Source organism: Trichechus manatus, unplaced genomic scaffold (genome assembly GCF_000243295.1).
Source record: "Trichechus manatus latirostris isolate Lorelei unplaced genomic scaffold, TriManLat1.0 scaffold00083, whole genome shotgun sequence".
Lineage (NCBI taxonomy): Eukaryota > Metazoa > Chordata > Mammalia > Sirenia > Trichechidae > Trichechus > Trichechus manatus.
The window spans coordinates 8,107,899-8,122,624 of NW_004444019.1; the positions used below are offsets into that span (position 1 = coordinate 8,107,899).

Below are 14,726 nucleotides of genomic sequence, written 5' to 3' on the forward strand. Positions count from 1 at the left end.
GCAAATCCAAAAGTGTACTTGAGTGCTGTTTTAATGATTTTTTTTTTTTCTTAGATTTTCCTAAGTGAGCCTTTTTATCTCACTGGAAAATAAAAAAAAAAAAAAGCTACTTCCATTTTCAAGGAAAAAAGTCAAGACTTACCCAACTAAAAGAAGAAGTGCACAAATCAGAGCAAATCCAAAAGTGTACTTGAGTGCTGTTTTAATTTGCTAGATGTCAAGGGGAAAAAAAAGTATACCATTTAGTAAGACTTTTACATAAAAATATAAAATATACTTGCTATCATGTAACAGTACTTACATATCAAAGGTACACTTACATTTAACAAACGTAGTATGAAGAAGAGAACTTTAACATCTCATTAATAATTTTTATACTGAATATATTTAAAATACCATTTTGCAATAAATAAAATATATTATTAAAAACAATTTCAACTTATTTACTACTTATTTTATTACTTATTTTAATATGGCTACTAGAAAATTTAAAATCTCACATGTGGCTCACATTATATTTCTATTAGATAATCCTGCTCTAAAATAATTTGAAGACAGAATCACATCATTCTTTGAAAAAAAGGAAACAATCTATTTTTTTCCTAAAGTAAGACCTTTAAAATAAAGACACTTACAGTACATTTACCAGTATCATCATCATCCTTTTCTTCATAATAGAAGTAGACAAAAGGGATCCAGAAGAACACACAGAACAATACAACAGAATATAGAGCTGTGAAAATAAATAAACTTTTACTAAATACATATGTATTTAATAATATATACACATACATACATACTTATTTATTTACCAAATTCACTCCACAATCTGATTTCCTATACCTATAGCTCTGTGCATGTATGTGATATACAAATCAGCCTTTTCTCCCCTCTAGCCCCAAGGAATCAACAGCACTATTAGAATAACAAACCATAATGCAAATTAACTATGTGCAATTTTTAGCAATAACAATGTTAATAATTATGCCAATATCATGGCATTTAACATCTGAGCTCTAACTATGTACTAGACATAGTGCTAAGAATTTCTTGTGTACCATCTCATTTAATTCGACAAATGAACTTTAACTTTTGTATTCATTCCAACTTAAAATCAAGCAGAGCTGACAATATTTGCCAGTCACTCTGGCAAGTTAAAGAAACAGCTATAACTCATACTGTCCTTTGACACAATCATTTCCCCATTCTTTGTTTAAAACATGCAATGTTATAAAACTGATCTTATACAAATCAAAATAGAGAAAAGGTAAAAACAACAAAATAGTAAAACTGGATTCAAAGTAACTAAAAGGATTTATGATTTATCTGCTTAAAAATAATCTGTTAGATTTGAGATACTTTCAACTAGTACTCAGTCAAAATATTTATTTTAATTCAACATAAAGCTTAAATTAAAATTTAAACAGCCAAAGATACAGCATATTTAACAATAAAAACAGCATAAACAACTTTTGGGAGCTTAATAAACCTACCTGCTTAAAATCTTCTGTGTATTCACATTTATTTGCATATATATAAATTCTTGGAAAATCTCAGTACTGATATAATTATATAAAGTAATCAAAGGATGATAATCATAGTGTTTCTTTGTAAAAGAAAGTATTTTGTCAGTAATGTATTAAAAAAATGAATACCTTATTCTGATAGAAACAATAATTGTATGCGTTAGAAGATTTTTAAACATGATCTTAATACTTGCTAGCTCTATCTCACTTATCTGGAGAACACTTAGGAAAAAACCCCCACGAATGCAACAAGCTAAAAACTCAGCACACACAGGGCTCTTTGTAACCAATAGGAAAGTCAGAGTTAACTTATACTGAGCAATCACAAAATAACTGTCAGCATGCAGAATTTTTGACACTACAGATATTTAGTGAAAATTATGCAGTCTTCAAATATTATGAGTAACTAATGACTAAGGGTAATGAGTACTGGTGTTTCAGTACAAACCAAAAAGTGGTGAGTATTAACATTTCCATTGCAAATAAAAGAGCCACTGGCAATAAACATATATTCAAAATATTAACCAAAATAAGTATTTCAAAAGCTTCATAAATTAAACATAAAAGGGCTATGATTATAAACCACACAGAAACTTTTATGGGAAAAAAATGTCCAGAGGCTGTTGATAATAATGGTAATTTGAGTAAAGGCATCCTATACATCATGCTAATGTTATGACTGAAATAATCAAAATAATTTTTGTAAAAACAAGGAAAAAAACCTGAATCAGCACAACAGACTTTAACAGGTGGGCAGCCTCATGTCAAAAAATTTGATAAATTAATAGATGCACTAAGGTTTGGCTTCAGCCTTTGTATATCATCCGTAACTGTAAAAAGGCAAGCCACAGGCTTGGAGAAAAATATCTGTAATACATAGTCAACGAAGGATTCCTACAAAGAATATAAAAAGAATTCCTACAATTCAATAAAAAGACAAACAATCCACTTAAAAATAAAAATGGGCAAAAGACTTAAAAAGACACTTCATAATAGAAGATCTACAAAATGGCCAATAAGCACATAAAAAAAGTGCTCATCATCATTAGTATCAGGAATGCAAATTAAAACCACACTGAGATACTACATACCCACTAGATTGGCTAAAATTAAACAACTGACAATACCAGATGTTGACAGGGATACAGAACAACTGACATTCTCATTCTTTGCTGGTGGGAGTGTAAAATGGTACAACATTTTAGATGACTGTTTAGTAGTTTCTTATCAAGTTATCATATACCTACCATGTGACTCAACAACTCTAATCCTTAATATATAACTATTTTAGGGGTTCCACAACCACCCACATATTAGATGATTTGCTAGAAGGATTCACAGAAGTCATAGGCAGTTACACTCATGGCTATGACTTACTACAGTGAAAGAATACAAAGAAGAATCGAAAGGAAAACAGCCACATCAGACCGAATCTAAATGGAACCAGGTGTAGGCTTCCAAAGTCCTTGCTCACAAGGGTCACACAGAATACACTTCTTCCTCCAGCAATGAAGTGGAGCAATACACGCAAAGTGTTTCTGTCCAGAGAAGCCTTTTGAGTCACAAAGTCTAAGGCATTAACTGGGAGGTGGTCATATAAGCACATTTGACCAAGTCACCAGCCATGATTACCAAAATTACAGACACGCAAAAGTCATGTTTTGTACAATCTAGACAAGCTGGTACTGTGTGGTTCAGTACTCAGGTGTACAAAACAACTTATCAATTAGTAAGATAGGAAACATTCCAAGTACTAAGTTCTCAGGGGTTGGTCAAGAGTCAGCCACACAAACAGGCCCTCCTGAAAAGGAAGATAAGTGAGAACTGAGCAACATCAGATCTGCTGTGTTAACTTCTTCTCAACAAGAGTGTTAACAGGAACGTTTTTCCCAGTGGTCAAAAACTGGAAAAGACTCAAATGTCTACTAACAGGCAAATGGATAAGCAATCTGCAGTGGTATATTCATACAAAAGAGTAACACACCAATAAAAAAGAATGAACTACTGACATCTGAGAAACGGATGAATCTCACAGACCTTATAATGGATAAAACAAGACAGACACAAGAGCACATTCTCTATGACTGAACTTAAGTTCCAGAACTGGTAAAACTATCTATTATAAGACAAATCAAAAAAGTGGTTGAGGCAGCTACTGATTGGAAAAGGAAACCAGGATGTAGAACAACCGAAGGTCTCACATGTTGCTGGTAGGATAGGAATGTGCAGAAAGAAAGTTTCTAGGTATCAACACCTGGAGGAAGGAAATGGTGAACAGACAGGATTCAGAAAGGCTCTAATATGCCCCAACTAGTTCATAAGTTTCCAAATAGATTCAGAACAACTGCTCTAAATCTTTGTTTCTCTGACATCACACTTTAAGATATCTTTCTGATAATCTGATTATTCTTTTAGTCTCCTTCATGGCGACTTCTTCCTTTGGTTTGTAAATGTTAAACTATAAACATGGATTAACATTTTTCATGTGTTTCAGATGCATTCTAATGTCAAATTGAGATCATATATCTGCAAATGAAAAACAATTGCTGCTACCACTATCGTGAAACAGAGAAATTGCTTCTTTTAAAGTTCTACTTCAAACCGAAAACTATTCTCCAAGGAAAATTATTCTTAGCTCCAACAGTTATGACACTCTCAAATTCTGACATCTTTATAAAGTATGCTTTTACTTCTAAATGTTTTTGTTAAGATTGCTACTAGTAAATAAAAGATAAACGGACTGCTTGGTTTAACAGATCGACTAACATCAAAGAAAACATTTTAAGAAAAATATTTAAACTTCATGGCCAGAGAAATAGGCAAAAATAAACTCTCATCAAACAAGTACTTTTTAAAAACTTATCAAGAACTAGCAAACACAAGTGAACAAAGAGCCACCAACTCTTATAAGGCAATGAACAAAAACTGTGATAAGAAATACACAATTCCTATAATTTTTTAAAATATATAGAGAGTAAACAATCTACCTTTTAAAAACTGAATACCTTTAAACTATGACACATGAAAATTAACTTGGCTACAGTAAGCTTTTGAATAATTAGACATTCTTTATTCCTCCTATTAATGAAAATCGCTAACCTTTAAATAAAAAGACTATGACAAAGAATAATGTAGTCAAAATTGTGATGGTATAATTAGTCCTTATAAAGCTTTTTTTTTTTTTTTAAAGGGTCAAAGTATAAAGAAAGTCTGGGAACTCTGAAAGCCTTCTAAAATTATCCCATTTACTCAGCTGAATAAATCTGGGGTCAAGACCACTAATTCCATATCCAATATCCATTTTCCTTTTAGCTGGCATTGCCCTTTTTCTCCTGCCCCCTTCCTTCTGCCTGAAAAGGATACATGACAGCTTAAATTCCAGCCACCATTTTGGACTATAAGGTGACTTTAAGATGGAAATCATGTGCTAAGGATGGAGAGCAGAAAAGAAAAGAGCTTAAAACCCACATGATGCCATGGTGCTGCCATACTACCCCTGGATAGCCTATCCTCAGACTTATTTTATGTGAGACTGAAAAACTACTATGCTGTTAAGCCACTTATTTCCTGTCTGTTAATAACAGCTACATATAATTCCTGAAATAGAATTTGGTACCAGAAATGGGGGAACCGAAACATTCACTGCTAAGCTCTCCTGAACACTTGGTGGCCCTGCCTGTGTTGGGTGAATGTTACAGACTTCAATTAACTTTTGTCATTGGACATGGTAGTATCATGAGGTATCACAGAGAATCCCCTGGGCTCATGATATCCCATAGTGAATCCCTTGCCTTCACTGGGTAGTAGCAACCCTACTTCTCCTAATAATGAGGATCATTCACTCCAGCCAATATAAAAACTATTATTGCGTGTTCCTTCAGTAGAATAAGGAGACCAAATGGCCAGGTAGAAATCACACCTTCAAATCAATGAAACCATTCCTTCATCCTATGATGGACATACTTCCATATGAATATTAGGAATTCTAATCCAGCAGAGCTCAACTGCAGGGTGAATCAAGTTCTGTGAGTAATTAAGAATAATAAAATAGTGCAACCTGCCATGCTCATGTCTATTCCTTAGTTATCAGTAACATGTATACAGATTATGTGAGATATGGTCCACAGCAGTCTCCAAAATATAGAGAACACTTCTCAACTCATTTTACGAAGCTAGCAGTCTTGATACCCATACATGATAAAAATAATAAGATTAAGGAAAATTCCAAACCAATTCTGTCCCTGAATTGATTTTAAAAAGAATCCTAAACAAGGTAGCAGCAAATCAAATCCAGCAAGAGTTAAAAAAAAAAAAAAAAAAAAGCCATTATCATGACCAATTTGGGTTTATTTTAGAAACATGAAGTTGGTTTAAGGCTACTCTATACTACTTGAAAGAATTTTTAAAACTCACATTATCGCAACAGGTGTCGAAAAAACTCCTGATAATATGTATCCATTCAACAAATACCTTCCGAGAGTTACTATATTCCAGGCATAATCCTAGGAGCCAAGTATATAGCAGTAAATCAAAACACAGAAGTCCCTGCTTTCATGAGGCTTAATTCTAGATGGGAAAAAACAATATTTATGATACATAGTATGTACTACTCAAGAGTATATAAAAACTCCTTAAATCAACAAGAAAAACACAAACAACACAACTGAAAAACATACTTCAAGCAGAAAACTGGAAAAGCCAATAAATTTAAAAAGACATGCAACTTCATTTCCAAATCAAAGAGACACAAATTAAAAACACAATGAACTATCATTTCACACTCACCAGACTAGCAAAATCTAAAAATACATGGCAATATCAAAGTTTATGACATAGAGCAACTAGAAGGTTTACATCCTTCTGATTGGAGTTAAATTGATACAAAACTTAGGTAAGTAATGTATCATTATTTATCAGTTTAAGATTCACACAATTTATGATCCATCAACTGTACTCCTATGTATGTACTTTGGACACACAGGAAACGTACAAGAATGCGTTTTATGCATTTTGCTGCAACAGGAAACTTGTACAAGAATGTTCATCACACAATTTTTAATAGCAATAAAAATTAAATGTTCAGAATGAATAACGTGTAATACATTGATACACGATGACAGGCTACAACATGGTAAAACTATAAAGAATGGCAAGGGATTAACAGAGACTAAATTTAGAACAGTGGTTACTTCTAAGTGGGTAGGGAAAGAGATGGGATAAAGGGAAGGCACACAAGGGACTTCAGACTTTATAAATTCTATGTATATTTTATAAACATAAAATTATTATATATTGAGTAAACTTCAGAGTTGTCAATATCTGCACGACTGCTCAGGTAGAAGCCTTCCCCTGAGTGTGGGTGGAACCTAGTGACTCAATTCTAATGAACAGAAAATGACAAAAGTGATAGGATGTCAATTCCAAGATTACGTTACAAAAAGACTGTGGCTTCCAATTTACTTGCTTTCTCTCCCTCTCTCCCTGATCATGCAAGAGAAAAGTTAGCTGCCATGTTGTGGGCTGCACTATTAAGAAGACCATGTGGAAAGGAACCAGTATCTCTGGCCATCATACAGGTAAGACCATTATGTCTGAAAATATCCACGTGAAGTACTGCACTAGTGGAACTTTGACTACAGTTCCAAAAGACACCTTCATTGCAGCTTTGAGAGAGAACCTGAGCCAGAGGACTCAGCTAAGCTGCATCCAGATTCCTGACCCACAGGAACTGTGAGATACTATGTTTGTTGTTTTAAACTGTTAAACTTTGAAGTAATTAGTTACGTGGCAATATATAACTAATACAACTGCTGATGATACAGCAAATCAATTTAAACATTCTAGTGCATTATCTGAGAATAACTTGTTAGGTTCCGTCAAGTTGGTTCCGACTCATAGCAACTCTATGTACAACAGAACTAAACAATGCCCAGTCCTGTGCCATCCTCACAGTCGTTGTTACGCTTGAGCCCATTGTTGCAGCCACTGTGTCAATCCATCTCATTGTGGGTCTTCCTCTTTTTCACTGACCCTTCTCCAGGGACTGGTCCCTCTTGATAACATGTCTGAAGTACTTGAGATGAGGTCTTGCCATCCTTGCTTCTAATGAGCATTCTTGACTTCTTCCGATACAGATTTGTTCATTCTTTTGGCAGTCCATGGTATATTAAATATTCTTAGCCAATACCGTAATTCAAAGGCATCAATTCTTCTTCAGTCTTCCTTATTCATTGTCCAGCTTTCACATGCATATGAGGTGACTGAAAACACCATGGCTTGGGTCAGACACACCTTAGTCCTCAAAGTGACATCTTTGCTTTTTAACCCTTGTAAGAGGTCTTTTGCAGCAGATTTTCCCAATGCAATGAGTCTTTTGATTTTCTGACTGCTGCTTCCATGAGCATTGATTGTGGATGCAAGTAAAACGAAATTCTTGACAACTTCAATCTTTTCTGTCTATCATGATGTTCCTTATTCATCCAGTTGTGAGGATTTTTGTTTCCTTTATATTGAGGTACAAAGACCAAGCCATACTGAAGCCTGTAGTCTTTGATCTTCATCAGCAAGTGCTTCAAATCTTCTTCGCTTTCAGCAAGCAAGGTTGTGTCATTGTCTTCCTCCAATCCTGATGCCACGTTCCGCTCCACATAGTCCAGCTTCTTGGATTATTTGCTCAGCATACAGATTGAGTAAATATGGTGAAAGGATACAACCCTGATGCACACCTTTCCTAACTTTAAACCATGCAGTATCTCCTTGCTCTGTTCAAATGACTGCTTCTTGGTCTATATACAGGTTCCTCATGAGCACAATTTAACTGTTCTGGAACAACCATTCTTCGCAATGTTATCCATAATTTGTTATGCTCCACACAGTCAAATGTCTTTGCATAGTCAATAAAACACAGGTAAACATCTTTCTGGTATTCTCTGCTTTCAGCCAAGAGCCATCTGACATCAGCAATGACATCCCTTGTTCCAGCTCCTCTTCTGAATCTGGCTTGAATTTCCGGCAGTTCTCAGTCAATGTACTGCTGCAACCACTTCTGAATGATCTTCAGCAAAATTTTACTTTTGTGTGATATTTAATATTGTTTGATAATTTCCACATTCTGTTGGATTATCTTTCTTTGGAATGGGCACAAATATGGACCTCTTCCAGTCAGTTGGCCAGGTAGCTGTCTTTCAAATTTCTTGACATTTGCATCTGTTTGTTGAAACACCTCAATTGGTATTTCATCAATTCCTGCAGCCCTGTTTTTTGCCATTCCCTTCAGTGCAACTTGGACTTCTTCCTTCAGTACCACTGGTTTTTGATCACATACTACCTCCTGAAATAGTCGAATGTTGACTGATTCTTTTTGGTACAGTGAGTCTGTGCATCCCTTCCATCTTCTTTTGATGCTGTCTGAATCGTTCAAATATTTTCCCGGTAGAATCAGTCAATATTGCAACTCGAGGCTTGAATTTTTGATTCATTTCTTTCAGCTTGAGAATAGTTGAGCATATTTTTCCCTTTTAGCTCTCTAACTCTAGGTCTTTGCACATTTCATTATAATACTTCATCTTCTTGAGCTGCCCTTTGAAATCTTCTGTTTAGCTCTTTTACTTCATTTCTTTCATTTTCTTTAGCTACTTGACATTCAAGAGCAAGTTTCAGAGTCTCTTCTGACATTCACTTTGGTCTTTTCTTTCTTTTCTTTTTAATGACCTTTTCCTTTCTTTGTGTATGATGTCCTTTATGTCATTCCACAACTCGTCTGGTCTTCAGTCATTACTGTTCAATGTATCAAATCTATTCTTGACATGGTCTCTAAATTCAGGCGCGATATACTCAAGGCTGTACCTTGGCTCTCATGGACTTGCTCTAATTTTCTTCAGCTTCAACTTGAACTTGCATATGAGCAATTGATTGTCTGTTCCGCAGCTGGCCCCTGGCCTTGTTCTGATTGATGATATTGAGCTTTTCCGTCATCTTTCCACAGATGTAGTCAATTTGATTACTGTGTATTCTATATGGCAAAGTCCATGTGTAGTCACCAATTATGTTGTTGAAAAAAGATATTTGCAATAAAGAAGTCATTGGTCTTGCAAAATTCTATCATATGATATCCAGCATCATTCCTATCACCAAGGCCATATTTTCTAACTTCCAATCCTTCTTCGTTTCCAACTTTTGCATTCCAATCACCAGTAATTATCACTGTACCTTGACTGCATGTTTGATCAATTTCAGACTGCAGAAATTAGTAAAAATCTTCAATTTCCCCATCTTTGGTATTATTGGTTGGTGTGTAAATCTGAATAACTAGGAATATAAAATCATTCACAGGCTGTAATTTAAAAAAAAAACGTACTCTAAAGAACAGTTGTTTTCCTTATGGATTTTTTTTGAGGGGGGAGGTTTCTCCTCTCCATAGTATTTTTCCAAGGGTTACACTGCAATGCCATTTTTTAGAACAAGTAACTTTAATTCAGTGGCCAGAGAAAAGGCCATATTTGAAGCAATTAGCAATAACTAGAATGTTGACTCCAAAGCTACATAAAAACATTAGCTGAAATAACAGTAAGTGGAAATGATATGCAAAGTAGCATTACAAAATGATTATTCTTGAAGACCATATTGTGTCATACATGGTCAAAGAATCACATCCTCCTTTATAAGCCTTAGTACTTCATAACTTCTAAGCCTTTTTTTTTTAATCTGTGAATTAGGGATAAGAGTCCAACTCTAGAAAATCAAATAAAATCATAAATATGCAAGTCCTCTAAAATTTTAAGTCATGGTAACAGTAAAAACACTTTATTGAATGACTGTTAAATACCCAGCACTGTGTTATACTCTTGACTTAACAACAACTTTGAGGTATAATTTACATACCACAAAACTCACACATTGTAAGTGCATAATGCAATTATTTTCCTAAATGTATACATTGTATAGAAAAGAACAATCTAGTTTTAGAACATTTTCATTACCTCAAAACGTTGCCTCATGCAAGTTTGCAATTAATACCCACTCTCAATATCAGCTAAAGGCAATCACTGATCAGCTTTCTGTCTCTAAAGATTTGCCTTTTTCTGGACATTTCTCATACATGAAATTATACAAGATGTGTCTTCTGCATCTGTTTCTTTCACTTATCACAAGGGTAGGGAAACTTTCCCTGTAAAAGGTCAAATAATAAATATTTTCAGCTTTGCAGGCTATATGTCTCTGTCACAACTACTCAATTCTGCTATTGTAGCACGAAAGCAGCTACAGACGACAGGTAAACAACAGACATGGCCAGGTTTAGATCGTGGCCATGGCCAGATCATAATTTGTCAACCCTTAACTTAGATCAATAAATATGTATTCCATTGTAGGAATCCTTGGGTGGTACAAATGAGCGTTTGCTGCTAACTGAAAGCTTGGAGCTAGAGTTTGCTCAGAGGCATCTTAGGAGAAAGGTGATCTACTTCTGAAAAATCAGTCATTGGAGCACAGTTTTACTGTGACACACGTGGGGTCACCATGGGTTGATGGTGACTCAACAGCAACTGGAGAAGGAGAGTTTACTTTCTATCAGAGCACCATGTTTGTTTCTCTCAATAGCTAGGCCAGGAAATCCATCCAATCAGGGGCCCTCAGGGGCCTGTGAAACTATTTCTCACTCTTGGGCTAACAATACTCAAGGTAGATTCAAACTTGAATGTCAGTAGCGTTTATTCATTGACATGTGAAATTCTCCTCTCTACTTTCTCCAAACTAATGACACCAAACAACTTCCTGGTTTTACAGAAATAATAAGAGACACAGTTCTTGTATTTCTGGTATGTGTAGTTGTTTTAGATGCTATTCTAATTTTACTAGGTCGTTTTGTACCTTGGCACCATGTTATTTGAATGGCTTCTTGTAAGCCATCTGAATAAAAATAGTTGCACAGCTTTGAATTCCTTTATTTTAGAATTTAGTTTACATTCCATTGGTGAAATGGTAAGGGTCATGGTGGGAGGGGTGCTGATATGCCTGCCCATCACAAGAATTCTGGGATATCAGGACATGTCCCTTGTTCTCTTGTGGGAAATGGTGCATGGAACTTTGGAACTTTGGAACTTATAGCCAAGCAAGTGGAAAAACTCAGGCTACTCTAATTGCTCTAAAAAGAGTTATCTTCTAGAAGGAATAAACATATCCAGACATATCAGGTTTGAACGATAAAAGATCGCCATTTTTGTAGGCCTCAAACATTCAAATATCAGCAATTTCCTATGGTTTGACCTAATAGAAGAGATCAAGGAAATGGACTCCTCCCCAGGACATGGCACCTTTTTTTGAAAATCAACTGGCCGTGAATGTAAGGGTTTATTTCTGAACTTTGAATTCTATTCCATTGATGTATACGCCCAACCTTGTGCAATACCACACTATCTTATTTACTGTGTTTCATATTAAGTTTTGAAATCTGATAGTGTAAGTCTTTAATGTTATTCTTCTTTTCCAAAATTCTTTCGACTGTTCTAGATATTTTGCATTTCCATATAAATTTTAAGATGGGCTTATCAATTTCTCCAAAAAAAAGAAGCCTGCAGAATTCTGACAGGGATTGTGTTCAATTTAAGGACCCCTGGTGGCTCAGTGGTTAAAGTGTTCAGCTGCTAACCAAAAGGTCAGTGGTTTGAACCCCCTAACCGTTCTGTGGGAGAAAGATGTGGCAGTCTGCTTCCGTAAAGACTTACAGCCTTGGAAACCATATGGGGCAGTTCTACTCTGTTCTATAGGGTCAAACTGACTCAACGGCAGTGGGTTGGGTCTTTTTTTTTTTTTTTTTTTGGGGGGGCGTTCAATTTATAAGACAATTTGGTAGGAAACTGCCATAATGGCCATCTTGACAATACTGTGTTTTCCAATCCATGAACACAAAATGTCTCTTTATTTTATTTAGAGTTTTAATTTCTATCAGCAATTTTTTGTAGTTTTCAGTTTACAAGTCTTACACTTCTTTTGTTAAATTTATTCTTAAGTACATTTTTCCTTTTCTTGCTTTGTGAATTGTTTCCTTCATTCCATTTGAATTGTTCATTTCTATTGTATATATTAATCTTGCATCCTGTGGCCCTGTTAAACTTATTAGTCCTAAATGTCTCTGTGAAGATTCCTTGACATTTTCTACCTACAGGATCTCATATCAGCTGGAAAAATCAAAACAAAACAAAAAAATCCTTTTTAATTCTTCCTTTTCAACTTGGATTACTTTAATTTTAATTTTTTTGGGGGAGGGGATTATTGCACTATATAGAACTCCCACTATCTAGAACTCTACTCCAATCAAATGGCAGAGATTGTTAGAGTGGATAAAAAAAAAATTAAGACCTGCCTATGTGTATCTATAAGAGACACACCTAAGATTCAAAGGCACATACAGGTTGAAATAAAAGGTTAGAAAAAGAGATGCCATGTAAATAGTAACTATAACAGCTAGAGTGCCAATATTAATATCAGACAAAATAGACTTAAGGACAAATATTACTAGAGACAAATAAAGACATTTTATAATGGTGAAAGCATTAAAACATTAAGAGGATAGAACAATTACAATTGTGTACGTACCTAATAACAGAGCTTCAAAATACATAAACCCAAAATTGACAGAAAAGGAAAAACAGATACAGGCAGTTCTCAGGTTACGAACGAGATCTATTCCTGTGACTTTAAGTTAAATTTGTAAGTAAGTCAGAACAGGTGCATATGATTCTTACTTAGCCTTACTTTATGAGTCAGAATTGACTCGATGGCAACAGGTTTGGTTTTTGGTTTTAGTGCAAGAAAAGGCTTAAAGCCTCTTCAATGATTTAAAAGCTGCATGTGCAACAAGTGAAGGTGACTGTGATGAAGAATCTGTTGAGAACAGGGGTTGGTTCAATGGTTTCAAACATTAAAGGGCAAGTATGAGTTATCTGTTTTAAGTCGGACATTCTTGTAACTCAGGGATTGACTGTAATTCAACAATAATAATTGGAGATTTGAGTACTTAACTCTCCATATTGACAGAACAAATAGATTAAAAATCAGCAAGGGTAAAGAAGACTAAAACAACACTATTAACCTAACTGATCAACTGACAAATATAGAACAGTCTACATAATGGCTGCAGAATACAACTTGTTTCAAGCACACATGAAACATTCTTGAGGAAAGCCTGTATGCTGGGCCATAAAATAATTCTCAGTAAATTCAAAAGGATTACAAATCGTACAAAATGTGCTTTCCAACCATAATAGGATTAAAATTACAATTCAATAAGAAAAAAAAAATCAGAAAAATCTACAAATATTTGAAAATTAAACAACACTCTTATAAATTAATCCATAGGCCAAAGATGGAAAATATCTTGAACTGAATGAAAATAAAACACCAAACCAAAACCAAACCCATTGCCATAGAGTTTATTCTGACTCATAGTGATCTGATAGGAGTAGAATTAAGTAGAACTGCCCCATAGGGTTTCCAAGGCTGTAATCTTTATGTAAGCAGACTGCCACATCTTTCTCCCTCAGAGCAGCAGGTGGGTATAACCACTGCACCACCAGGGCACCTTTGAAAATAAAACACACCATATCTAAATTTATGGGATGCAGCTAAAACAATCCTTAGAGGATAATCTGTAGCTTTAGACTTCTATATTAGAAAAGACATCTCTAGAACCTAAGCTTCACCGTAAGATGCTAGAAAAAGAAGAGCAAACTGAACCTGAAGCAGGCAGAAAAAAAGGAAATAATTAAAGATTACAGCAAAAATCAATGAAATAGAAAACAGAAAAATAGGGGGAAAAAAATCAATGAAACCAAAAGTAAGTTTTTTTTTGCGGGGGGGGGGGCAGGGGAAATCAATAAAATTGACAAGTCTTTAGTTAGACTGGAGAAAGAGGGAGAGACGAAAATTATCAAATAAGTAATGAAGAATTATACAAATTAAAAAGATTATAAGAGAATATTATGAATAATTTTATGCCAATAAATTAGTTAGACGAGGTAGAGAAATTTCTAGAAAGATAAAAATTCACAAAACTGTTTCAAGAATAGCCCTATAACGAAAATTGTATTAGTTATTTAAAATATTCCCACAAAGAAAACCCCATACCTATATTTCTCCACTAGTGAATTCTATCAGATATTTAAAAAAGAAATTATACTAATCCTTCAAAAACCCTTTCAGAGA

The 14,726-nt window shown here is 34.7% G+C and overlaps 1 protein-coding gene across 3 annotated transcripts in view; it reads right to left on the reverse strand.

Annotated features, from left to right (window-relative positions):
- LMBRD1 (LMBR1 domain containing 1) overlaps nt 1-14,726 on the reverse strand; it is a 145,507-nt gene that overhangs the window by 106,902 nt on the left and 23,879 nt on the right. For all 3 annotated transcript variants that reach the window (XM_004381356.2, XM_023735863.1, XM_023735862.1), the window contains exons 4-5: nt 636-733; nt 143-210 (exon numbers count right to left, since the gene is read on the reverse strand). In XM_004381356.2, coding sequence (XP_004381413.1) covers nt 143-210; nt 636-733 — 166 coding nt within the window. The remainder of the gene's footprint in view (nt 1-142; nt 211-635; nt 734-14,726) is intronic.